At 41.7% G+C, this 27,415-nt stretch overlaps 1 protein-coding gene across 5 annotated transcripts in view; it reads right to left on the reverse strand.

The window, feature by feature from the left end:
* Positions 1-2,406: 2,406 nt before the first annotated feature.
* The window catches only part of SNX19 (sorting nexin 19), a 48,025-nt gene continuing 23,016 nt past the window's right edge, over positions 2,407-27,415 (reverse strand). For 2 of the 5 annotated variants that reach the window (XM_030331192.2, XM_030331195.1), the window contains exons 9-11: positions 14,630-14,814; positions 13,445-13,532; positions 10,974-12,530 (exon numbers count right to left, since the gene is read on the reverse strand). In XM_030331192.2, coding sequence (XP_030187052.1) covers positions 12,398-12,530; positions 13,445-13,532; positions 14,630-14,814 — 406 coding nt within the window. In that variant the 3' untranslated portion in view covers positions 10,974-12,397. Of the gene's footprint in view, positions 2,552-10,973; positions 12,531-13,444; positions 13,533-14,629; positions 14,815-21,252; positions 21,395-27,415 lie in introns of those variants that run through there. The other 3 variants (XM_030331193.2, XM_030331196.2, XR_003972183.2) reach the window with 3 other exon arrangements.

A 27,415-nucleotide genomic window follows, 5' to 3' on the forward strand; every position in this document is an offset into this window, starting at 1 on the left:
TCCTTCCTTCCTTCCTTCCTCAAATTGAGACCCAAATGAAGTGAAAGAAAATCTCTATTGAGATAAAAGTCAAGATGAAATATAATCATTCATTCATTTTCATGACAAACCATTTAGAAAGCATCATCACTGTTCCAGAAACTGGTCTCAAACTGGAAGACAGCCTTTGCTGTCTAATGGATGTTGCAGAGCTGAACAGGGTCTTACCTATTATCCAGTCCAACCTTTCTGTATGGAGGAAAGAAACATCAGTCCAGGAAAGTAAAGAGATTTGTCCAAGATCACTGTGACTATGACTAGAAGCCAGCTCTTTCAATGCCCAAATATGTTCCTTCCCATTTTGTTGCTTCTCTTTGCCTGAGTTTGGGGTGATTGGGAATTTGTTCAAGGTCCATATCATGCCCTTGTGACAATTCCAAAGAATGAAGTGGTCATTTTTTAAGGCTAATCCTTGGAATGTTTATTTCTCTGCCTTTACATGCCTGAAGAGTTGAACAGGCACCATCTATATGGGCCTCATGGATACTATTAATCACCTGTTTTCCTGTGGGAAGGAGTACTGCCCTTTAAGATTGAAATCTGCTCCCATTTATGGTGCTGTGTGTTCCTGTGAGATGAAACAATCAATTACAACAATGCATCCCAGGAGGCTGACTTTCTGCTCCCCTCCTTCTCTGCCTTCTCTTTTCCCACACTGAGGGCAGAGACTTCCTCCACAGACAGGAAGATACTTCAAATCCTTTAGTGTTATGGCTCCCTCCCACTTTTGCTCAGCATTTTGAACAACGCATAATGTAATAAGAAAGGGGGGAAGCCCTTTCACCACAAGCTAGGTTGGGGATTGGAGAGTATGTCTGTTAGGGGGGAAAAAAGCAAAACCCTTTTTTGAGCCCAGAATTCATCTGATTCCTCCTGTGGTGATAAAGAGGCTCCTTCGCCCCAGCAACCAAGAAGTTCCAGCTGGCTATGTGCTTATGAGATGGGTCATGTGTTTAAGAGCTGTCAGTGTGGGGTCTGCTTCTTGGGACATTTCCACCTCAGATCAGACAGTCTTAAAGGGTGTTAGAGTCAGGTGGTGGCTGGTTACCATGGCAACAGGCCCACAGGAGTCCCCAAGGTTCAGATGAAGCCTGCTGCCACTACAAAATTCACACAAGCTACCCTCTCTGGTATCAAACTGAGAAGTTGGTATACTTTGATGGCAGAGGGGAGGTCGGGGCCAGACACAGGCCAAGGGCCCCACCTTTGCTTACATGGAACTTGGGTTAGTCAAATGGGTTTTGCTCTATTTTGTGTGTAGGAAGATGGAAAGAAAATTGCCAGATGGCAATAAGGATTCCAAGACTACCAGAAGGAAAGAAAACTGTTACTCATTGACACAAGAAGGCTGCCAAGTTCATTTATGGATCAAGCAACTGTGTACAGGCAAAGTCTGTCACAAGCTTATGTGGAGAGGACAGAGGAACTTGACAAGCTTTCTGAGAATCTATGAGATGACAGCATAAGGAGAAAATAGGGAGGTGCCATGGTGTAATGCTTAATGCTGGAGAGACTGTAATAAACATGACAATCAGCTTCAAGGGGTTTACAGCTCAGTTAGGAAGACAGGCAGCCATCTGATAAGGCACAGGTTAGAATGGACATTTTAGGTGCTTCTCAATGAAGCTAGCTGGGTATGTTTCAAGTAAGTTGTGCTGAGTCCAGCCAACTTAAGAGAAACTTTTAATTACATTTTATTTTTTGAAAAGGAGCTTCTTTATTACATATTGCTTATCAGTGTGGGTAGGTAAAAGGCATATAGTACTATGAACAACAGATGCAATTAGCAATAGTGTTTTGCCTTTCACCTATCCTCCTTCCCATCTGAGCACTTAGTCACTAGTTTTCAGAAAGTTTCTCCAGGAGGGAAAGCTCATAGAGGTAATTTGAGGGAGAGGAGAGCTTTAGCAATATACTCAGAGGCAGTTTTTATATTTTTTAGTGCCTGAACAGTTTTTACACCAGATTTTCCATGGAGGGCTCAGAAAGTCCCTAAATTCTCTGAGTCTCAGAATCTGGACTTAAAATCAGGGTAAGAGATTTACATGACTAAACTGTTTAGTTGTGTATCTTAGCTCGAGCTGCCATAAGAAAATACCACACATGGGGCGCCTGGGTGGCGCAGTCGGTTAAGCGTCCGACTTCAGCCAGGTCACGATCTCGCGGTCCGTGAGTTTGAGCCCCACGTCGGGCTCTGGGCTGATGGCTCGGAGGCTGGAGCCTGTTTCCAATTCTGTGTCTCCCTCGCTCTCTGCCCCTCCCCTGTTCATGCTCTGTCTCTCTCTGTCCCAAAAATAAATAAACGTTGAAAAAAAAATTAAAAAAAAAAAAAAAAAAAAAAAAAAAAAAAAATACCACACACTGGGGGACTTGAACAATAGCAATTTATTTCTCACGGTTCTGGAGGCTGGAAGTCCAAGATCAAGGTGCCCACAGGTGGGTTTCCTTCTAAAGCCTCTGCTCTTGGTTTGCAGGTGTCCCATCTTCTCACTATGTGCTCACATGACCTGTTCTTCATGTGCATGAGGAAAGAGAAAACTGTGTTGTCTTTTCTTCATGTAAGGGCACTAATCCCATCATGGGGCACCACCCTCATTACCTGATCTAAATCTAATTACTTCCCAAAGGCTCCACCTCCTAATACCATCACATTGGGGACTAGGGCTTCAACATATGAATTTTGGGAAGACACAAACATTTAGTCCATAACATTGTACGAACAGCTTGGGACATGGAAAGAATTTATCAAAATGTTTAATTTCAGGATTGGTGGTTATTCTGATTTCACAGGAGGGGACAGTAGGGCAATCTTCCTCCTAGAATATCGACTGTGAGTCAAGTATAAGAAATATCATGTTTAAGATTTCCATGGAACCTTAAGTTGCTGTCCATGTTAATTTATCAAAAAGACAACTGGACTAGTGGGGCAGCCAAGTCAAACCCATGAAGATTGGTAAGCTGACATAGGAAAAAAAATTAAAGATGAGGAAAAGCAGCTTTGGAGCTGCACACACAATAAAGAGAAATGACAGAAATATGAAGTTTTTTGAAAAGGTTTCTTGTTTTTTCTTGTTATTTACTTTAGTGTTTAAGAAAAGGGTTTCAGGGGCGCCTGGGTGGCTCGGTCGGTTAAGCATCCGACTTCGGCTCAGGTCATGATCTCGCGGTCCGTGAGTTCGAGCCCCGCGTCGGGCTCTGTGCTGACAGCTCAGAGCCTGGAGCCTGTTTCAGATTCTGTGCCTCCCTCTGTCTCTGCCCCTCCCCTGTTCATGCTCTGTCTGTCTCTGTCTCAAAAATAAATAAACGTTAAAATTAAAAAAAAAAAGAAAGAAAAAAAGAAAAGGGTTTCAGAAATAATATAGAGAAGAAATAGGCTTAGGCAAACTATTGGTCCAATGCTGCCTGCTATGAACGAAACTAGAAGAAAAAAAAATTTCTATTACATGGGAAAAATCCACAGAAACTCTAATCTTATAACTCTGGTCATTCCACCCCAACAGTGGGCATTCTTCCATATCCAAAACCTTGCTGAAACACAAGCTCTTGCCTCAATCCTCTCCAGATTGCTAAAAGAAGGTGCATAGCCCTGCTCTTCAAGCATTAATGCCTCAGATGTTACTTCTGTATCCACACATGCACACTTATCACCCCTCTTACTTGTCCAGACAAGCTCCTTCCTGGTAAATGTCACATGCCACCCACGAGCCCCCATCTGTGCAAGGTAAACCCCTGTACATGGGGATGACTTCTGCTTCAAACATTAGAACAACACCTTTCTCTATTTCATCCAAACAGATCACCAAAAAAATTTTTTGGGTCTTCATCCATATGCAGGATGTACAAAGCTGTCTGGAACTGATCTGGTATTAATTATGCAGTGCACAACACTGGAATAAGTGGTTAATCCCAAGGAGGTTTACACTGGAGAGCGACCAACCTGCCCCTGGGTGGATACAGAACAAATCTTGGCTCCAGAGACTATTCCACATCATGTGTTGTGCAAATGTTAACTGGCACCAGAATGGACTTCATTCCATAGCAGATGGGATCCTTTTTATGCAGACCTAGTCTAAGATAATATATGACCCAAGCACTATATTGTCTAGAGTTTCCTTCTTTTCATGAAATACATCATTGTTTTAATTCTCAGACTGAACTTCCTCCTGTGCTCCTTTACCTGCTGTTGCCCTCTTTCAAATCATGGCCTGGAGGCCCTTTCTGGGGCCCCCAAAACAGCAGGTGATTTTATCCCCTCAGGGCCAACATGTTGTCCTGCCGTTAATCCAGATGTCTTAGATTCGTTAGTTTTCATTCCTATGGCAGCTGCCTAGTTTTGATCTGTTGTGTTTGGGCAAATAGTTGCAGCAGGAAATGTGGTGGGGAAGATAGCAAACACCTGTAAGAACGAGGAGGAATTTATGCTATCCTTTCTTTTCTTCAAGGTTATTACTTTGTCTTTGAAGAGTTTTCCTTGTAAGATCTTAGACATGGCTTAGATATGCTGTTAGAGAAGGTCTGAAGTAAAGAATTTTAAATCTGGGACCAAAGGATTTCCAAGATTATTTTAGAGCAGTCAGGTAGCAAACCAATCGTTCTCCTCATGGTAATTGCTTTCTTACAAATTTGTGTCTGGGGCAGGAAAGAGTTGAGAATATTTCCTGTGATTGTTTGTTTTGTTTTCTGATCCAGTAGGTGAAGGTGGGGACTAGAAAGTAGACAGGGTATGTTTTGTACTTTTGTGACTGGAGGATTTTAAAAATATCTTCAAATCAGGACTAATTTTCTTTAAAAATCTTACAGTTTTAGCACCTTATGGTCCACATAGACTGCAAACAGTACTGTTATAAAACTGTGTGGATTTTGGCATGGGAAATATAAAAACCAACTTCTTTCATTTTATATTTGCTATTGAATAAAGATATAAGGTCAGAAAAATGAAAATGTGCTTCCCCTTTGTCCCTCTCTCACATCTCTGTGCCCAGTAAACTCTTTAATTTATTAACATATTTTACCTTCTAAAAGTATTACAAGCATAATCTTCTTTAGTTAAATAAGCCTCAGTATTTATTTTGTATCTATTATGCACTACCTATGGGGAGGCTGAAGCATAGGGGTATAATGGGAATAAAATGGATATATGTTTCTTGCCCTTGAAGAATTCATCTCTTACTGAGGACCCCATAAAATGCACATTGACCTTGATCAAATTGAGAAGTGTAAGTAACTCAGAAGGAGAACAAATTTTGATTGGCACAATCAGATAAAGCTCCTTGGAGAAGGTGAAACTTGAATTGGCCTTGACAGAGGGTGCCCACCTGTGCACAGCTGGATGAAAGAACAGGGGCCAAAGGACAGAAGCTGGAGAGAACAGGATGCAGGCCCCTAGATTTCTGGGAAGCCATCTCATGCAACCTTCTGCGAAACCATCTCCATAATACATTCTCTTTCCCAGCAGAAGTCCTATTGCCAACCAAGCCCACGTGACTCTCCCAGAGCCATATGAAGCCTTAAAGAAAGGTACCCTCAGTATTCTTGAATCATTTGTGTTTACAGATGACAGGAGGCAAACTTTTGCCACAAGTACAGGAAGCTGGAAAGGAACTGGCTTGCCATTAGTTTGAATTTGGACTCCATGTTAGTATTGGTAAAGAATGTAAACTCCAGAAGGACTTTTTAAGTTTTTTTTTTTTCTTAATAAGGTCAATCCTCCCTAAAGGCAAGATATGAAATGCAGACATTTTGCTAAATCTTTGCTAATCTTTCTGATGCTACTGGGGCAGGATAATTCTCCAACAACGGTGCACAGGCAAAAGGGCCAATCACCTGAGCTTGAAGATGCCCAAATCCATGGCAACCCAGAACAGAGAAGTCACAGCTTCTGCAGACATACTAGAGCCTTTCTTTGCAATCACAGACTTGTGGGTTAATCTTGTTTGGCCTTTGCCCTCATTGATGAATGCAAGTGTCTGAAAGTACAATTATAGCTATAGTTCTCCATTGCTCATAATAATAGGCTGCAACAGTCATACGGAACATAAGGGGAAGGGGGAAAAAAAAAGCCAAAGTAGGAATTTATTTTTTTTTTTAATTTTTTTTTTCAACGTTTATTTATTTTTGGGACAGAGAGAGACAGAGCATGAACGGGGGAGGGGCAGAGAGAGAGGGAGACACAGAATCGGAAACAGGCTCCAGGCTCTGAGCCATCAGCCCAGAGCCCGACGCGAGGCTCGAACTCACGGACCGCAAGATCGTGACCTGGCTGAAGTCGGACGCTTAACCGACTGCGCCACCCAGGCGCCCCCCAAAGTAGGAATTTAGATATCTGACATAGACTTACCTTCTTAATCATTACAACACCCTAATACTACAATTAGCTTGCAGTTCCTAAACAAATTCTGGTAACAAGGAGGTCTATTTTGAGTTAAAACGAGTAGATAATTGTCACTTAAAGAAATGTTAGTTCTAAGTTTGGATCCTGATACTGATATTTTTTTCCTTCCCAAACTTCCACATCCCAGAAACAGTGTGCTAGTGACTTCTACAGAAGCACTTGTAGGTAAGGTTTGAAGAGTCAAGATGTGGAGAGAAAACAGATTTTGTCATGTGGAACAGACATCAGACAGGAGTTCTCTGGATACAGCTGCATGCTTCTTTTCATTTCCAAGAAAGCAGAGTTCAAGTGCATTCTCAGACCAGAGACAGGTGAGAGATGTAGGGAGGCGGCAAGAAGGCTCAGCAAGTCTGAGAATAGCACAGTGTATCTGCCAAGGTGGCTGTCAGTGCCCGCATTTCCTCCGCCAAATCAGCATTGCCCCGGCTTCCAACCCTGTTGCTGTTAGGTCACTACAGGAAAACAGCTCTGATGATTTTCACTTGCTTGACACATTTTTTTTTTTCTTTCTTTTTTAAACAGGCCAGTGATGTCTTTGTGTAATAAATACTGGACAAGTCTTAGGCTATGGAAGTAGTATTTGGGGTAGTCTCCCCTTACTGGCTGTCTTCTGAGAAACACTGCTGTGTGTAGCATTTCTCATCCTTTACACCACAGAATGGTGGGGGTTTGTTAGCAGAAATTCCCCCTGCAATGGTTTCATTCTCTTGTCCACAAAGGCAGTGAAACCAACTACTGCCCTGTTATTTCTGGCACTCTCAGTGGAAAGGAAATGGAGATGCCAAGTGATGGAAGAGCTTGCCCAGTTGGGCCTTTAACTACAAAAGCATCATGGTTTCCTTTCCTCCCCAATTAACCACTCCTGCCCCTGGTTGGTTCCCATTCCCATTTGCATCCAGCAGGGTTGGCTAACCTTCCTTTCCTCCTCCTGGGAAAACACATATTGCCCCAGTGCAAAGAAGACCAAGATAAACGGCAGGTTCTTAGAGGGCTGGGGAACTGAGGCTTGCTAGAGGACAGTGTGGCTCCATGGTATGTGAAGCAAGGCATCTCCAACTGTCCCTCAGACAGCAGGACAGCAGGATAATAACACCACTGATGTTTCTATAGCATAGCTCTTGTGTTTTATAAAGCTTGTTCTTACAATTCACTTCTCAAAATGGTTGTATTTGTCCCTTTTTCTGAGAGAGAAATTTAAGTCTCAGTGAAGCTAAGTTACCTGACCACATCTTCACAGCTGATTAAGTGACAGAGCTAGGTTTCAGTCAGGCTGTTGTCACTTCAGCTCATTATACTCTATAGATCCTGAAGCCACCTTATATGTAAGAAAGAGTAGGAACAGACTCGAAGAAATTAAGGAGGGTCAGAAGGTGACGGAGACAGGGGTCAAATCCAAAGGACAGGACTAAGAAAGGCTGTTTACCTTTTATACCACCATGTGTCCTGTAAGCAGGAACTGTTAATTTTGATGAGAAATACTCCTCTGGAAGATTCCTCAACAATTCCCCACTGTGTAGAGGGAGAACAGCACCAGGTTCCTGAGCATGTCACACTAGACAGGCCCTCTCCCAGCACCCCCTCTCCATCCCCCTCCCCGCAGCCTGCGCTCCCACTGTGCTGTGCCACTTGTAGCTCTCCATGGCTTTAACTTTAAATTTCTTGATTGTAGTAAAACACACATAATGTAAAATTTGCCATCTTACCCACTTTCAGTGTACAGCTCAGTAGTGTCACATCAACTGATACTGTTGTAAACCAGATCCCCAGGACTTTTCATTTTCTAACACTAACACCCCGTACCCATTACACACTCCCCATCCTCCTCTCTAGTCCCCGACAACCACATTTCTACTGTTTCTGTGAGGCTGACCACTCTAGGTACCTTGGATACACGGGATCATGTTATTTGTCTTCCTGTGATGACTGTCTTTGCACACATTGTTCCCTCCATCTGGACACCTTCCCCATGTTTTCACTGGCTAATTCTCATGAATCTTTCAGGAGTCAATTCAGATATTATTATCTCAGGCTTTCCTTGTTCCTCCACTCTCAATTAAGTGCCCTTCCTAAATATTTAGTAGTGGATTAATCACACTCGATGAAGAGTTGCCCATGTTCTAATCCCTTGATACTCAGCATGTGGTAGAAGATCCATATTCTCAATGGCATACATTGGGGAGCTTGTTAAAAATGCAGCATATTCTTTAACAAGATCCCAGCTGAATCACACGGACATTGAGGTTTGATAAGCACTGTTCTAACTCATTAGACAGGAGGTCTGCAAATGACTCATGGGCCACATCTGGTCAGCTACCTGTTTTTGTAAATAAAGTTTTGTTGGAACATAGCCACAGTCATTTCTGTATGTATTGTCTATGGCTGCTTTTGTGTTACAATGGAAGAGCTCAGTAGTTGCAAAAGAGACCACCATATGGCCACAAAGCCTGTATTCATTCTCTGCTCCTTTACCGAAAAGTTTGCACACTTCTTTACTAGATTGTAAGCTCCTTAAAAGTGAGAACCTGGTCTTATTTTGCTTTGTAAGAAGAAACATAGACTAGTGTAATGGTTATGCATGTAGGGTTGAGGGTAGACTGGCAAGATCTGTATCTAGGCTCTGCCATTTCCTTGCAAGTGACTGGGCAACTCACAATCTCTCTGTGCCTTGTGTTCCTCATCTATAAAATGGGGACATATAACAGAACCTACTTTACAAGGTTGATTAAATAAGTTAATGTAGATGAAGTGCTCCAAGTGGTGCCTGCAGCAAATATTTCTCTTACCTGGTACTATATATTTTTAGTGCCATGGGGGTTTGTTGATGTTGTAACAGATGATAGAATACTATTAACACACATTCTCTGTTTCTTCCTTGCTAACATCTAATGGTTTTTTTTAGGTATTAACTTTCCTGGGGGGTGATCTCCTCTCTGGTGGGGTAAATACTATTGCAAGCCAACCAGGTAATGCCATTTTTAGTGACCGTGGACTGGCTCAGGGTGAACAGTTCTGGCCAGTGAGTCATGAGCATTCTTGAAGGACTTCTGGGAAAAGGTTTCTTCATTCTTTAAAAGAAAACATGGGGGCACCTGGGTGGCTCAGACAGTTGAGCATCCAACCTTGGCTCAGCTCATGATCTCACAGTTTGTGAGTTTGAGCCCTGGTCAAGCTCTGTGCTGACAGCTCAGAGCCTGGAGCCTGCTTGGGATTGTGTCTCCTTCTCTCTCTGCCCCTCCTCGACTTGTGCTCTCTCAAAAATAAATAAATGTTAAAAAAAAGAAATGAAAAGAAAAGAAAAGAAAAGAAAAGAAAAGAAAAGAAAAGAAAAGAAAAGAAAAGAAAACAGATGGAAGAGATGCCCCTGTTCTTTCACATTTTATGTATGAATGTGATGCTCCAAACTGCAGCAACCATGAAGGCAGGCAGTCTGAGAACAGAAAAAACATGTTTATGATGGCAGAAAAATAAGATGGGAATATTCTGGGCCCTTTATGGGGTCAGAGTTGCTGAATCCATCAATCCCTGTGGCTTACCTACTCAGGTACTGATCTTATGGAAGAAAATAAATTTTCCTATTAGTTTCCTTTCGGTCTAAAGCATCCTGACTCATATAGCCAGGGACCATGTTTATACATATTTTACTCCACCCAGAACCTAACAACTGCTGTTGGGTATTAGGAGCAACTGGAAATGAACGTGCTGGGTAGGGCAAAAGAAAATTCAGGAATGTTCTGGGTTAGTGCAGACCCAACTTTTCATTGCCTTTTATCATTCAGCCAACAGCAACTTTTCCTGATACCTGTGGCTCTCTCCCAAATGCTGATCTCCCTTGCAGTCTGTCCCTTCTACCCAAACTTGACAGGTTATTTCAAGATCAGATGGGCTTTGATTATTTCTTTGGTGATATCCATTATTTCCCTTCTGGGAAGGAGGATCTGAAGACAATTCATGTTTTGGGACATAGAAAACAGGGATGGGATCTCTTACGTAAAATGAAATACAATGGCAGTGTCAAAAGATTCCTTAGATGTTACAGCCACAAGGATTTTATGGTGTGTCAGCTTATGGACTGGCTTTGTATGACATCTGAGCCAGAACTAGTAGCAGAGATTCAAAGCAATATAGGTGGCTAAGTACCTGTGAGGGTAAAGTATGAAGAGAGAAGGGTAGCAGAAATGAGCTGGCCACCTGTACCTATCCCAAAGAGCATCCGGCCCTATAGTTGAAAAAGGTGAAGGATCCACTTCAATATGTGAGACTGGAACCCCTGTAATCCTGCAAATACGTAATTACTAAAGCTAGAAATGCTGAGTTCTTTCTGCCTGTGAGTGTCCAGGGCGAAAGAAGTTTTGGAGCCATAAAGTTGCTGTAACAATCAAATTTTAAGGCTAGAAGGTGCCATGAGACATGATCTCATTCATCTCCTTGTCCTTAGGCAATAATAGCCTAACTAAAGCCTTCTGATTACAGCAGAACACATTTTATAGGCAAAAGCCTCCCAAGGGGTATTCAAAAAAAAAAAAAAAAAAAAAGATTACACAACTTTCTCCCATAAACCACTTTAATTTTGTGTACATCATCTACTTCAGAGTCTAAGGGAACCTGACACTTGTTCTAGATCCATCTCCTTGCTGTCTTACCCCAAGATCCCCTTCTAAATGGGAGGATCCATAATTCAGTGACAGCAGGGCACTAATAGGCAAGTGCAAAGCTAAAGGGATGGGGGGGGGGCAAAGGTCTCCCAGTGACCCCCTTAAACCCTGTCAGCTACTCACATGAATTTAATGTATAGTACTTCCCTTGTGACTTTCTGTCTGCCTCTTTCCTACCAACAATTTCTCTTAATTGTTCCATTCTTCTAAGACACTAGTGTCTGATATAGTACCTTTGCCTCCATCTTCAAGTGTTCCTAAAGGCTAATTATAATCTTAAAGAACAGTACTTCCTGTTTAAAGCATTTTGTGGTAATCAATCCATTGCAGGTTTGCTAATATTATCGGTTCAAGTTAAAAGTCCCCTGCCTGTGAAAAAGTCCCCTACCTGTGAAAAGAGAAGCCCTGTACTTCCCCTGGGTTCCCTCCTCTTTGGGCACATTCCCAGGCACAGAGCAGGAGCAAACCTTTCCCTTCCCTTTGGAAGCACTGGGCTGACTAAGTAACTTGCCATATGATTCTGCTGAAGGAAGACAGAGAGAAGTTCACAAAGACCAAAACTCAACTGTTCTTGGAGAGGGGTTAGGAGGAAAGCTAATAAATAAAATCTGATGCAACTCCTTTCAGGAAAGGGTGTGGAGGGTGGGGTGGATCTACCCAGAAGCTTTAGCAGTCCACTTTGAAGTCTTCTGAACAGGAAAAGTGTAGCCACCCATGGAAGCAGCCTTCAATGATATCCTCCCTAGGACTGATGTGTTGGGCAATAGCCCATCAGCAAAAAGTCCCTTGAGAAATGTTTTCCCTCCTTCTTCTGGAATTGTTGAGAAACTAGATAGAACTCAGAGGATCTGGCTTTCAAGGGTGGACCTGAATGAATTTTCAGTTTCTTAGTGGGAACAGAGAGCTCTAGAAGATTGTCTACTCCTCCAAGAAATCTGGTTACCAGTTTTCTCTTGGTCTATCTACAACTTGTGTTAATGGATTAGGAACATGTATATACAGGGCCAGGCTCCTGTCAAACAACCTTAGGAAGGAGGGCAAAGAGGAGGCAAAAGGGGCTCATTCTTCTACCTCACGGATTCCTTTTCCACTAGTAACAATCCAAACATTACAAAAAAAGGTATGGAAATGGATACGCATGTGATTGGTACATATTTCTCCCATCACCTGCTACAAATGGAGTAGAGCTAGGGAAGAACTGTGCCCCTTCTGAGTTACAGCCTAGTTTCAGAGAGCACAGGTTTCCTGACTGGTCATGGGGTGGGAGAACAACTCTCCTTTCCTAGCCTTCAAAGAATGAGCAAATAACCTATGGCTAAGGGGAGACACCCATTCTCCTGGGGTTGCCTGGGGTATCTGAGGCAGAGGTGGTTACGGTAGACTCCTCAACAGAGGCACTGAGATCCAAGAATTCCAGGATGATGTCCCAAAGGCAGTAAATCAAATGCCTGAAACAAATGGACAAAACAACTTAGAGGAGGGTCTGGCTCGGTCAACAGACACCAGATCCCTGTTTATGACATTTATTCTCCCTTCCCCTCCTTGCCCATTACTGATATTTTTAGTGAACTCTAAATTTCAATAGCTTGATGAAGCCTCCGCCATGAAATAAAAGTTTGCGAATAAAGGCTATGACCACAAGAGAGGTAGAAATAGAACTTGAGACTAGATTTTAGGAAACTCCACATTTATTTATATAGCTGCATTAGCAGATCAGCACTACTCTGAAAAACTGTGAAGTAGGGAAAATATTTGTGATATCAACTTACTAAGAATTTTCAGAGCTTCTGACTATGGCTGTTTCTCATAATTAATCATCATGGATCTATGGGTGACCTTACAGGCAATGAAGCAAAAGCCAGGGCCCTTAAGTAGTGACAGTTAATTGATGCAGTCTGCTTTGGGACAGGGTTTGAGAAAGGACTGGAAGTCCTAAATACTTTTCAGAAGCACTATATCCCAAGGCACCAGCCAGGGAAATACCTACCTCTTCTGGATTATTCTAGGAGTATTCACCCAATATTTCTGGTCCCTTTATCAGAGCCAAACCTTATTATCTTGTCTACTTCATATTAAGCAAAGACAATTCCTGATTGTAATACTATTCAGCTTTGCTGTGCAGCCTTGAATGTAGAGCTGGAAATTATATGACCTGTCAGTGACATATGAAGCTGTCAGTGTAGGTTTTTCTTAGTATGTGTGGATCTGGACATCACACCCTGCAGTCAGGGCCCTGGGCAAACAAAGACTGCAGTTCTATTCTTCTCAATGTGGGTTGCACACTTAGAAATCGTGGACACCTCTGAGACCAGAGATGGCTTCAGCTGTGGTGATGCTGAGTATACATACGCCTTCAGCCTACCTGTTGATGACGGGTTGCTGTAGTGACTCCAAGACTAGACTCCAGCTCAGCTGGCATTTGTTCACCCCCAGGATTTCTACTATAATATCTGAAGAGGAAAAAGCAGATGTGGTTTCAGTGCTACCGTGGAAGCCTTAGATTCTAAGGAGATTATCTCATGATATCTGCCATCTTTATTCAAAGTAGGTATTTCTGGCAAACTTCTGAACTACATAGTCAAACTAAAACAGGGAAAAGCTAAGAGAAATGTTTCTCAAGTGTTTAAATAAGAATGGGCCTCAAGAAATAATTCTGTAACCAATCATTAAAGTGCAGGATTTTTTTTTTTCTTTTAAGAGAGAGAGAGAGATAGAGCATATGCATGAGTACGGGAGGGGCAGAGAGAGAGAGAGAGAGAGAGAGAGAGAGAGAGAGAGAGAGAATCTTAAGCAGGCTCCACTCTCAGCATGGAGCCCGATGTGGGGCTTGATCCCACGACCCTGGGATCATAACCTGTGCCGAAATCAACAGGCAGACACTCAAACTACTGAGCCACCCAGGCACCCCTAAAGTGCAGGTACTTCTGATGTAACAGTTTAGGGTGGAGAGCAGAGGTTAATAAGAGTATATAAAATTGTTTTAAGAGTTAAGAGTTTACTACTGTACCCTGGTTACCACAGCACAGCGACAGGCAACAAACTGCCTTTCCTGCCTTCTAAAAGTCCATAGAAAGTAAAGGAAAAAAAGTCCTCTCCAGAGTTTGTTTTTATCTACTGCTAATAACCAGGTACTTTATTCAATGACCCCAATTTATAAAGACCAAGCTTCTATGACACATATCATTTTCTTCCCTAGTCCAAAAACCATGAATTGGCAGAGAACCTGAGGTCTTCATCTGGTGGGAACAGTTCTGAGACCTGACTCTGTGGTGTAGGCAGAGCTGTTATTATCTCAAGTATCTGCAGGATTCTCACCTACTATTTACGGTGTGGTCTCAGTGATTCCTTCTATTCCCTCAGCATCACTTGAATGAGGGATAAAAGAATTGCGGCCCCGATCATTTTCCTGTTGGCCTGAGAAATGGTGGGTCAACAGTCTAATCACATTTAAGCCCTTTTAAAAATGGGAAGGGGTGTGGGGTAATGGTGGCAAAGCCAGATGAGAAAGGACTAATCATCAGTATAACTTATTTCATCATCCAATTACCTGGCAGGATTCCCATCAGGCTCTGCAAAGCCTGTTTTTCAGCAGCCACTTTCTGCTCCTGGGTCCTTACAGGCCGTGGATACTTAGGCAAAACCCCACCAGGCCAGATGGACTCCTGAAGAAGTCGGAGGTACTGCACCCAGCGTTGTGGACATGTTAGATTAGCCACTTGCACCTCCAGCCACCTGTGGTGGAAGAGAGAATGGTCAGATAAATCTGAAGGAAGGACTGCAGAAAGGTGTGAATCATGTGAGCAATCAGCACAGAGCAAAGCGAAGGCAGTGGCAACTCTCACAAATGAAACCCAGCCAATTTAATAACTCGGCACCACACACTTTGAAGATGAGTAAAAGTAATAATACTGTTATTTACTGTGTGTCCGATAGGAACTGCATGTTGTATTAGAGGTTGCACAGAACAGAGCACTAGGACGGCCCCAGTATCTGGCAGGGCTGGAGCTTTCTAACTGTCTTCTAGTGGGAAGTTCTGTCATTTCTCAGCAATGTGCACATGGCTGCCTTTCCAGCTAAGGGTTTGGTGATTTTAGATAAATCCCTCTCCTTTGCCACCCTGTCCACATCCAGGGTGTGGCACATCCAGGCTCTTCATGGACCCATGAGCTGTTCTAAGAGTGTCCTACATCCATCTTTTGCTCGTAACAGTCTGCTGACAAGGCCCTCTTCTTTCCAGTACAAGTCTGCCATCCTAGCAACACCTGCTTAACCCCACCTCCTCCACAAAATTCTTCTTGACCATTCCAGCTAGAAGCGTTCTCTTTCCTCTTAGACTTCCTTCAGCACTTAGTTCTACGGTACAGATTTGGAACTAATAATTTACTCTAGAATATAAATTATTTTCTCATGTGCTTACAGCTTAATTTTCCAACTAAAGTATAAGCACCACAAGATTTCTATATGTCTTATACTTTTAAAAAGTTTCCCACAGTGCCCTGGTGCTCAAGAAAGGCCTGTTGATTGACTAGCGATAGTTCTTATTACAATGAAAATTTCCCCCTTTATCTCACATTCAAAAATGAGGCAATAACTCTCAGGGGGCAAACATACTAAATCTGCAGTTCCTGCAGTCATTTCACCCTTATTCTTTATTTGTTCCTGCATTTCTTCAGAGCAATATGGTTACTAGCTGAGGTTCAAGCCTGCCAAGTCTCCTCAGTATGGAGCAGGGCTGAGCCTGACAAGGCTATGATTCTAACGGATGGACCATCAACCACTTCTACTCTATTTGGTCCTGCACCACATGGCAGCTCATGCCATTGCTCCTATACCCGAGTTACTTGTCGCCCATCCAAGAGCAGAGGGGGCTGCCAAGGCAAACTTTATTTAACCTCCACTCTGCCAGACAGTCTGCATTCCACTCAAGCTAGGCATTCCAGCCTTGGGGGCTGCAATCCCCCAAGCCGAGGGCTCACAAATGATTCTAAGAATAGGAAGTCTGAAAGGTAATGGCAGGGCAGGAATGGCAGACACCAATGGAGATCAAGAGCGGCACAAAGCTGCTCTTGCCCAAAATAGCCATCACGATCGTATTTGATATTATTAGGGCTGCATCTCCTTTTTATAGGGCTTTTCATTCAGCGAGCCTAAGACGCCTGATGAAAGGGATCCAGTAGCAAGAATTTCTGTTCCTGTTTATAGAAAAGGGTCAGCAAAGGGAGGTGTATGCAATGGCCTGATCAGATTATCTGCAGGGAATCAAATGACCCAACTCTCGTTCTTCACCTCAGGCCACAAATACTTGTGTGACTTCTGCTAAGGTGAATGATGTGCACTAGGGTCTCATCTGAGCAACTGGCTTCATTGGAGTGAAAACCAAAATCTTGAAGTCCTCCAAAAAGCCAGGAGAATCTTAAACCAGAAACCTTTGCCTGGAATTAGTTCTAGCTCAGCTTCTCATTCCCATTTGCACATAAGCCAGTGTACCCTTATTCTTGTTCTCTGGGGCCAGCGATGCCTGTGACTCCACTCTTCAAAGGTATCTATCTCAGCATCTGCTCAACCCGTCTTAGAGCAGAATACTGAACAGTAAATCTGGGGACCTCGGTCATCTTCTGGGCACGTCTTACAATATAGGAGTCTGATTGTTTTGAATTAACCTTAATTCACCTGATAGGAACAGGCCCTTGCACCACTGCATTATGGCAAGGATGTCCTTTTTGTTCTCTTCCATTGTGACTTTGTGACTCAAGCATACCCGCTGGGTGCAAAACAAATTTTGGCACATGGCAAAATGAGTGTATAAATGTATACAAATCTATAGAACTACAACTTATCAAACCCTAAATGGGAATGTTGGGAAGGAGAAACAAAGTAGGGAAAAGTAAAAATAAGGCCCTTGATGATGAGGATGAGTCAGTGAGTCAACTCAAGTTGTGGGAGCTAAGTGGAACTGACAAAGAGAACTAAGGTCTCCAAGTAAATGTCAACTGCTGATAAAGAAACTGTCAAGCACTATAAACCCTGAGGCACAGAAGTGATCAACAAGTTATTCCCAGGAATGTAAGGAATATGAGAAAGTATAGGACTTGTACAAATTGGTGGAAACGAAACAAACTGCATGTCTAAAAAGAGGAATGTAATGTACAAAGTGGCTTCTACCTGCAAGGTGCTGTGGTTTCTCTTACCCTCAGGCTTCTTCATACCCTGAAGGTAAAAGACACCAACCACACACACTTGTACCACGCAGATTTAAACATTCACCCTTTTCAAGATTCTCCTCTTGCCCAGGTTCCTCCTACCTCTCTTCCTCTAAGAAAACAGGCTTTCTCCTGGACACCTAGGGTTAGCCATGTTTCATTTCCTAGCCCCAGACAGCCCATGGAAAAGAGGCAGGGCAGCGAAACCTTTCGTGCTCACAGAACTCCTGAGATATGGTATCTTATCGTGAATGATGAGCATCCCAAGGTAGAAGGAAAAAAAATCATAAAGCCAAAACCAAGAAAGTGACCAATGCCGACTACTACCACCACCCAAATTGCCCTGCGCCTCAGATAGAACAGAAAAAATCTGTGAGCTTTAGAACAATTTCTAAGGCATGCTTTATTATTACACAAAATGCCTTTCTTAAGTTGTAAATGACCAGATTCAGGGATTCTGTATCATTTACCTTGCCTAACACCTAGCACAGAACCAACAACTGATGACAACAAAGAAGGCAGGGGTTTCTTCATCCAATGATCTCTTCTCCCCTTTCCATCCCCATTTTCCCTTCCTCTTATTCCATCATCCTTCTCCAGAGTAGAGCTCCACACATACCACCACAGTGCTTTATCTAGTCTTACTGATTCCCTTCATATTGGTCTGTTCACTCTGAAACCGGGCTAGAGAACGTGAAGAGATTAAGCACTGGAAAATTAAAAGAGAGACTAATGCCTTAGCTTATTAGTTCCCTTCATCTCTCTATTCCACATGTGTCTTTCTATTCCTAACTTACAAGTGGGAAAGTTAAAAAGAAATCTGTATCCCTATAGTTCTCTTGAAGCAAAAGGAATGGAATGCATGTGTCTGAAGTCCAAGGTACCACAGGAGCTTTTCCAGTATCAGTTTCTGGAATCTGCTGGTACCACTTACTATTATGCTAACAGAAATCTGAAGTTTCAAGGTGGACACAAACACATATCTCTCAGTCTATTTATTATAAATTATTTATAAGAATTCATTTACTAAATACAAATGTTATTGTTTATGTAATTCAAGATGCATGAGGTAAATATGCTAAAATAAATATGGTAGCGAACATCCACAAATAGCGTTGGTTTTATTTTCTACTACTATTCCAGTTCTGTTATTTGATTTAGAGATATCTCCTCCTACCATCCTACCTTTTCCCCAATAAAAAGAAGAAAAAAAGCCAAACCAGGTCTGTTCTATGAGGCCATCTCTGAATGATTCAGAGCACATGGCAGCCTTACTAGTGGGCCCAGAAATAGCCAATAAAGTGAGAAAGAAGCAACAACAGATTGACATTGAGATATTCATGAGCTTCTCTGATGCCAGACATGGAAGGAGGGAGGATGTGGAGATTAGGGCTTTTCATTACACTGGGAGTGCAAGTCTATCCGTGTTCACAAGAACCTGGTCTGAAATAGCTACAGATAGAGGAATGGAGCAGTGGCTAAAAAGGAGACAGTTTAATACTAGGGCTTAAGACAGCACCTCAAGGTTAGCACAAGGTCATTTCCCATCAAAACAACAGAATCAACTCTCACAAGTAAGGGGAGAAAGCTTAAGGGACCATGTCTAATCTAATTAGCCAAATTCCCTTCTCTTCTCTGCTAAGAGCTTCTATGGCTGAGTGAGGAGGGGCCGTGGGTAAGTGAGCCTAATGGGGAGGACAGGGGGAGAAGGAGAGTGAAATCTTAACATAGAAAATATTCTTGGGGTGCCTGGTGGCTCAGTTGGTTAAGTGTCCGACTTCGGCTCCAATCACGATCTCACGGTTTGTGAGTGCAAGCCCCGATTTGGGCTCTGCGCTGACAGCTCAGAGCCTGCTTTGGATTCTCTGTGTCCCTCTCTCTCTCTGCCTCTCCCTGGCTTGCGTTCTCTCTCTCTGCCTCTCAAAAATAAACAAACATTAAAAAAAGAGAAAATATTCTTAACAGCGGTAACAATATTCTAACAAAAAATGCTTGGTATAGTCTAAATGAAAGATACAGCAGAATCATTCCTCTCATCCTTTTTTCAACTGGGCTACCTCTGTAGACAATCCAAGGGTGATTATACTCCAACTCCTTAATGTACCAAATACAGTTCAAAGTAAAAGAGTAAAAGAAGATCAGGTTAAAGCTTCTGCCGTTGTAAAAGATCTATAGTAGATTAGAAGTGTCAGCTCATTTCAATTACCTTCAGAGCCAGGTTTTCCAACTCTGGCACTACTGACATTTTAGGCTAAATCCTTGTTGTGAAGGGCTGTCCTGTGCGTTATTAAACACTTAGAAGCATTTCTGCCCTCCCAGATACCTCTTGTGTGACAATCACAAACATTTCCAGACATTGCCACATCTCCTCTGAGGGACAAAACCTTCCCCAGTTGGCAACACTGACTTAGACCTAGGGTCTTGGCTGCCATGTGTCAGGCTACTTCCAAAGTCATTTCAACTCTGGTGGCTGTAGCACGGTATTTCTCAAATTCTGAACAGCATTAGAGGTGGCCATGTACTCAACTCTGGTTTGTGACAACATTTAAAAACATCTAAGTAGAAACAGCTTAGAATACATAGAAGTGTATTTCCTGCTTTGGGACTCTTTTGTTTCATACATGGACCTACTGATGTGTGTGCATGCATGTGTTGTGTTCACAGTGGGTCCTGTTGTAAAATGCATTTTTTACTGTGGGTTGAAGTTTAAAAATAGTTAGAAAAACACTGATATAGTATAAGGAATGAGGAGTTACAAGAAATGGGGGAAAAAGCCCAAGCTACATTTTTAGCCTCCTGGAAACTCTCCCCACCCTCCACCCATCCTCCAAGTACCCTGTAAAATGTTTACAACGGCATAAACCATGAACATTGTGTTCTGTACCCACAGTCCTATGAGTATTTGCTCATTAATTCAGTAGCCCCAACGTACAGAGTGGAGAGAAAGGAGATCTTGAGGGTGATGGTGTGGATCCAGGGCATTTCCCGTTAAACAAGTTATTTTTGCCAGTATCACACCTGATAAAAGTAACACTTCTCTTCCCTCTGATTCCTTTCCCAGGTCTCTGCCTTCCTGCCATTGCCCCTTCTTTTGTTTACAGACAGTTCCTCCGTGTCAGCTCTCACTAGCCTTCTTGGTCCTAGAACTGGCCAGACCCAGGTTACTCAGTTGTGTCTGAGAAAGTTCAGCATTGTTGCTCTCTGACTGTGTATCTAGGTCATCATCCTTTCCTGCTCTGTGTTGGAAGAAGAATGGGGAGGAAATGAACTTTGAGGGCCAGAAACTCCTGTTTCTTTTTTTCTAGTGACTATTGTGAAATCTAAAATGGCCATGGAGTCTACACAATTTCTTCTTTGATTTTTGCTTTCATGTTTTAAATAATGGATCCACATCTTTAAAACACGTGCTTCAAGGGAAGACTACATATGGCCTAAACACCACGATTTAAGAATCCTGAGTTCCACACTTCTGTATCTAGCCAGTTTTTGTTTTTGATTAGAAATGAACAAGTTAGGGGCGCCTGGGTGGCGCAGTCGGTTAAGCGTCCGACTTCAGCCAGGTCACGATCTCGCAGTCCGTGAGTTCGAGCCTCGCGTCGGGCTCTGGGCTGATGGCTCAGAGCCTGGAGCCTGTTTCCGATTCTGTGTCTCCCTCTCTCTCTGCCCCTCCCCCGTTCATGCTCTGTCTCTCTCTGTCCCAAAAATAAATAAACGTTGAAAAAAAAATAAAAAAAAAAAAAAAGAAATGAACAAGTTACAGTTGTAAGACTATTATGCATTACAAACTGAAGCATTTTGAATCAAGGAAGGAAATTAAAGAAATCATCTGTTTAACCTTGGAGGTGATCTATTCCAATAATCTAACCAATTCACACATGAAAACAGAGAACCAAAAAGGACTACTGCATAGCAAAAGGTTTATAATAAGAACATACAACTTCATAGCTGGAAGGAAACAGGCAATCCCTACCTCACCTCCTCCCAGAGTAGAAATCTCCTGTGTAACATCATGGCAGAGCCCAAGGGTTCTGGTCCGTGAATCCAGAAAGCTGGGCTTTCATCTTAGCTCTGCCACCAATTAGGAATGTGACTTTGGGGAAGTTGCTTAATTCCTGAAAAGGATAACTGCAATTTATTAGACAGGCTTCTTAAATACTGGCAACCAAAAACTGCCTCGTTGTAACTTCTGGTCATTGTCTTGCTTCTACCCTCTGGAGTTAAAAACAGGAATTTTAAAGTTACCAGGTCATATCTCTTTCAAAATGTTTCAAAGACTTACATGTGAGACTTGAAACCGTAAAACCCTAAAAAAAAACACAGGCAGTCACTTCTCTGACATTGGTCATGGAAACATTTTTCTAGATATGTCTCCTCAGGCAAGGGAAATAAAAGCAAAATTAAACTATCAGTAATACACCAAAATAAAAAGGCCTTTGCACACAGTGAAGGAAACCATCAACAAAATGACAAACAACACTGAATAAGAGAAGATATTTGCAAGTGATATATCCAATAAGGGGTTAATATACAAAGTACATAAAGAACTTACATAGCTCAACACCAAAAAAACCTAAGTAATCCAATTAAAAATGGGCAGAGTTCCTGAACAAACACTTTGCATTTTTAAACTCAACTGCTATTTCTCCCCTAAGTCTCTGTTACAAGTTATATATCCACGATTCTGATAACCTCAAAGTTGAGCACACAGAATACACTCAACAAAGGTCTAAAGAATGGAGGAGAGAAATGAACGATTCATCATCCTGGTTCCAACCTCTGGGTGTGTGCTGCTTTCTATTCTCTCTTAAAATGGAGTACCCAGAACAAAACACAACCTCTAGATGTGCCCTGACCAGGAAAGAATGAAAGAATGCAGAGGATTAGTGCCTTCCTTGATCCATATACTATACTTCTATTAATACAAAGACTGTGTTGGCTTTTTGGGCACACATATCAAAGCACTGACTCGTACTGAGTTTTGCAGTCAACTAGGACCCTAGTTCCACATATGTACTTTAACAAAAAATCACATGCTTCTCTGTTAAGCCTAGTCTTGCCCTTCTGTACTTGTGCAATTTTTGAATCTAAAATCTAAATTCTAATTTATAACATTTATTTCTATTAAATACACCTTGTTGGTTTTGACCTATTATTTTAACCTTTTGAAACTTGATTTTTGTCATCCAGAGTATTAATTATACCTCTAAGATTACAATTACTTGCAAATTTACTGATGAAAAAATTGACCAGGATAAGAACAAGAAAAATGCTCTATCACTAAAAATTTCCCTCCAGGAGGCCGTCAGTTTGTTAGATAGATATCTTGGGCTAGAGAAACTCAACTAGCTGTGAATCACTTAAAAGTACTATAGTTCAGGCCACATATGCCCATTTTTTTCCACATGGATATTATAAGAATATGGCCAAAGCTTGTGGAAATCCACCTACAATTTACTAACCAATGCAATGTAATGGTTTAATAATTCTGCCAAAGAAAGACAGAAACTATGCTAATAAGGCAGGGCATGTTCCCACTGAACACATACTGGTTTCTGGGGCTCGCCATTCCTCCCTCCAAGCATGTTCACAAAACATCTATTTAATAATCTGCTTCAGAAATTTCTAGAGATAAATATCAGGGTTAATGACCTGTATCCATTTTTTAAAAGGCAACATATTTGTCCACCTCCAACCCACCACATCCTATATGCCAATTTTCTTAATGAACTTAGGTCTTCAATGATAAATACAAATGTTCAGTTCCACAGAATATAATTCATCTGGGTCAGGTATGGGAGCTTCAAAATAGGTTAAGTGCTCTTTTATCTGCATTTCTATTTTAGTCTTCTAGTTTAATCATGTCTGTCCAATTCTTGTCAAACCATTTTCCTTGACAAGAAAAAAATAACAAACAAACAAACAGAAATTAAACAGCTTAGGATACAGCAGGTCAATTTACTGTTGAACAGATGAATAAATGCTTTCTCAAGGTAGCCAGTGAATACTACAGCATCTGTTTCAAACAATTTAAATTACTTTCTTTGCTTTTCTTGTTTTTCATGTTGTTGTTTTTTAAAGCCTTTACCCCTAACATTTATCCATAAATTCAACTCTGAGTTTAAGCTTACTGGACACCATTCTTATTAGTTCTATTGCTACTATTTTGCATTACTCAGTGTGTGTCCTCCCTTCTGCCCCCTTTTTAAATATATGCATACTTCTAGAATCTGATCTCAGTTAACGAAGCTGGTTTCATCTGATTTTGATTCTTTCCTTTCCTCACTGGAATTCTGTGTTTAGTTTGTTTATTCCATTTATTCCACACAAATTGGTTGAGCTTCTTGTAGATGCCAAAAGAATAGACTGTAAGGTTCTGTGGAAAGGGATCTTACTGAATTCATTTTGATATCTTCCTCAGCATTTACTATAATAGTGCCAGTCATACAACAAGCCATCAAATACTGAATCAATTTTATTCCACGATTCTCATGGTAACTTTGAGTGTTAAAATTTTGAGTTAACTCATTATTATGGCATATAAAACAGTAATATTCCTTATCTCATTCTCTGTCTGTTCTCATATCCAGTGTTAGCTTTATCTAAAAAAAATTTTTTTTTACCTTCTTGCTCTTCACTGAATTGACAGGTCTCCCGCCATGTACATTCTATTATCCTTGAGTTATGCTCTATTTGATAGTCAGGAGTCCACCATGTGAGTATGTGCCAAAGAACAGAAAATTTGAAAATCTTCCCTTTGTACCAGCTATACATTCCACATTTCCTTTTTTCTTCCAAAGACAAAAGAACTTATAGACAGAAGAAAAGATGAAAATATAATCTGGGCTCTTGGGTCTCTAAGTATTCTATTAAAAATCTCAAAATGACTAGGGATATAGTCCATGTTTCCTCATATATCATCACTTATTTTTACACAAAAGGAGATAAAAATCTATTGATTTAATGAGCAGCCGCAGACTTTTTTAAGCACAAGTCAGATGTGCTGTATGGAAAGATGTCATACTGTCCTATCAGTCATGCTTCTCAATCTACACACTGGAAAAGAGTTATTCTTTCTCCTTTTCCCTGTTCTGAATCCACATATACCCCTGCAACACCAAGGATTTAAACAATTAGTAAATCTAGGTGATCCTACCTCCTCCATCTCACGAATTCTTCAACCTTTCCCATCTCTATCACAATTCCTCATCACCTTTCACTGCTGTCAGTACAACCCTTTCCTAATTTGTCTCCCTGGTGCTAACTTTGCCTCCTTCAACTGATCCTCTGCAGCGCTATTTAGGTGATTTTTCTAAGTTACAAAGTCAGTTATGTCATCACCTGTTTACATTTTCTAAGAAGCTTCCCCACAAATGGGGGACAAACTTGACGTTCTCTGAATGGCTCACAAGGCTCTGTATGAGTTGGTACCCATCAGACTCTTCAATGTAATCTGGCCACTCTCGTTGCACGTCATATATTCCTAATCATACCTGACTTCTTCGAGTACCATAAAACATCAGGCTGTTTACTGCTCTGCCATCAATACTTTGTTCTCCAGTGTCTGCTCTCCATTTCCCTACTCCTTTCAATCCTGCCTCAGAAGTCATCTTCCTGTGAGCCTGCTCTGGGCCTCTCATTGTTCATTACTTTATCACTTCTCTTAATCACCTACAGGGTCCTTGTTAAAGTCCTAACTTTGTACTCTAATTCCTAATTTATAATATTGCACCTCCAACTGGATATTAAACTTTGTAGGGTAGGAATTTGGGGTCTTTTTTGTATTTTGATCACTTAATGAAGTGTCTAGCACAGAGGGTAATCAATAAATGTTAGTTACTAAGGGAATTAATGCTCTCTATGGGACAATGGTCTAAAAGCATGGCACACTGCTCAAAATAAGCTTTGGAAAAGGCAAATATCCCAAAACTTAAAGCAGGAAAAGAACAGTAAGAATAGAAAAGAATAGTAAGCTCCTCATTATTCATGCTTATGGAAGAAGACAGAGATTAAAAAATTGTGGACAATCTAGAAATCCTTTGTATTTGGCATTTTATATGTATTTACATAAATATTAGGCAGATTTATTTTCCTAATAATCTTTTATTTAGGTTAACATTAAAATTAAACTGTGTTCCAACACACCAGGTATAGGGTAAATGTTGTAAGTATCCCAGGTAGTAAGTCAGCTGAGCTAGAATTAAGAGTTCATCATGACGGGCGCCTGGGTGGCTTAGTCGATTAAGTGTCTGATTCTTGATTTTGGCTCAGGTCATGATTTCATGGTTGCAAGATAAGCCCCATGTCAAGATCTGTGCTGGGCATGGAGCCTGCTTAAGATTCTCTCCCTCCTTCTCTTTCTTTCTCTCTCTCTCCCCCTGTGCTTTCCCTGCTTGTGCACTCTCTCTCAAAAACAAAAACAAACAAAAAAACCATGAATAATCCATGCAATTCACCTCTGGTTATGTATTCCCCTGGAAGGCAAGAGAGGTAGAAGGAAGGGACTGGGTCAGCCATGCTTCGTATGTGGCACACTCTATAAAGCCTAGAGAAGAGAGACACCTGCCAGCAGTCTATGTTTTTGTCACTTTTCCTGGCAAATAGGCCCAGAGGATGGAAGAAACTGAAAGTCAAACAAAAGCAAAGGGGTTAAGAGGACTGTGAGTCACTTGTATTTTTGGAACTGCCCTGATGGATGGAGCAGCATCAAACGGATTCCAGCCCATTACTTGAAACTAGTAAGAAGAAGAAAATAGCAGAACGTCTGGGTTAAAAGTGACCAAAAGCAAGGGTCAGCTTATCTTTCTAACAAATACAGAATGAGAGGAAGACACTTGAGGGGTTCTGTGTTCATGGGATAAATGAGACTAATTGCAAAGGGAGAGCTCTAGAAATTTGTTCTAGATTTGAGGATTGTGACACCCTTAGGATTCCAGTTTGAAAGTTGGTTACACAAATCTAGTATACCTCTGAAGACCTTCCCATCAACTTTTCTCAGCCACATATAATGTTGCTAATGCACCATAATCCAGCCCTGAAAAGTCACAGCTGATAGATTCTAAGGCTAGGCAAAATCAAAGTCATGCTTCTTGGACAATTGCCTGTGCTCTTTGTTTGATCCATGTAAAAGAAACAGCAGAACATCTGCCTCACAACCAGCAGCCTCCTTAGCATCTCTAGAACAGTCCATGTCTTTTCTCCAAGCCCAAGAGATTCCTCTGTCACCACAGTTTTCAAGGCAATACTGAGTATAAACTAGCTCATACTCTTCTATGGAAAAGACACATTCAGTGGCCACAGCTACAAAGGCTTCACACAAGCAGTGTGCTATAATGACTGGAAATAACACTGGAAAGCCACAGTTTTGAACCTGGCTTGACCACTTGAATGACCAGAGTTCTGGCTTCGTTCTTAATAAAATGGGCTAATTCTTGCCTTACCTTCTTCACAAAGTTAATGATGGTAAAGTCCTGAGTGAGCTTTGCATTTCATGCCTTAGTTTTCCCTTTTGCAAACTGACTCTCCTCCTGGCAGGCTTAGGGGTATAAATATTAGAACAGTGAACCATTTTTGTCCTGTGTGTTTAAGAAGATTGGAGAGAAACCACAGGGGCTTATGGGTAATTTGAAGATTATATTTTGGAATCCTTCCTAAAGCAAGACCTCAATAATACTAAACAATGCAACTTTCACTGCAAGGACTGGACTGCAGGATCCAAAATCTCTCTTTCCTTCTTTCCTCACTCCCATGTGAACAGCAAGCTTGGGTCATTCTCAGTCACCAGGCAGCTGAGCCTTTCTTTCTCAGCACGTAAGGCAGGAAGGCAGCGAAAGGGAAGGCTGATTAAAATGGGCACCCATTCAGAAGAATACTGAGTCTATGGAGGGGAAAGGACAGGGAGACGGAGAGGAATGCTTAGAACTGGAGCCCTGGAAAGAAAGGCAAGGGCACAAAGGAGGGCAGAAGGCAGGAATTTCACTGCTGTCTTGACAACTAAACCCCTGTTGTTCCTGGTTGAGTTTACCTCACAGAAGGATGCCCAGGTTCTGCTCTGAGCAAACCCCACCACTATTGGAGAGGAAGAAGGAGGGAGAACTGAAGGATGGAAAAGTGGTAAGTGTGTGCTCTACATGATG

The sequence above is a fragment of the Lynx canadensis genome, chromosome D1, assembly GCF_007474595.2.
Source record: "Lynx canadensis isolate LIC74 chromosome D1, mLynCan4.pri.v2, whole genome shotgun sequence".
NCBI classification, from domain to species: domain Eukaryota; kingdom Metazoa; phylum Chordata; class Mammalia; order Carnivora; family Felidae; genus Lynx; species Lynx canadensis.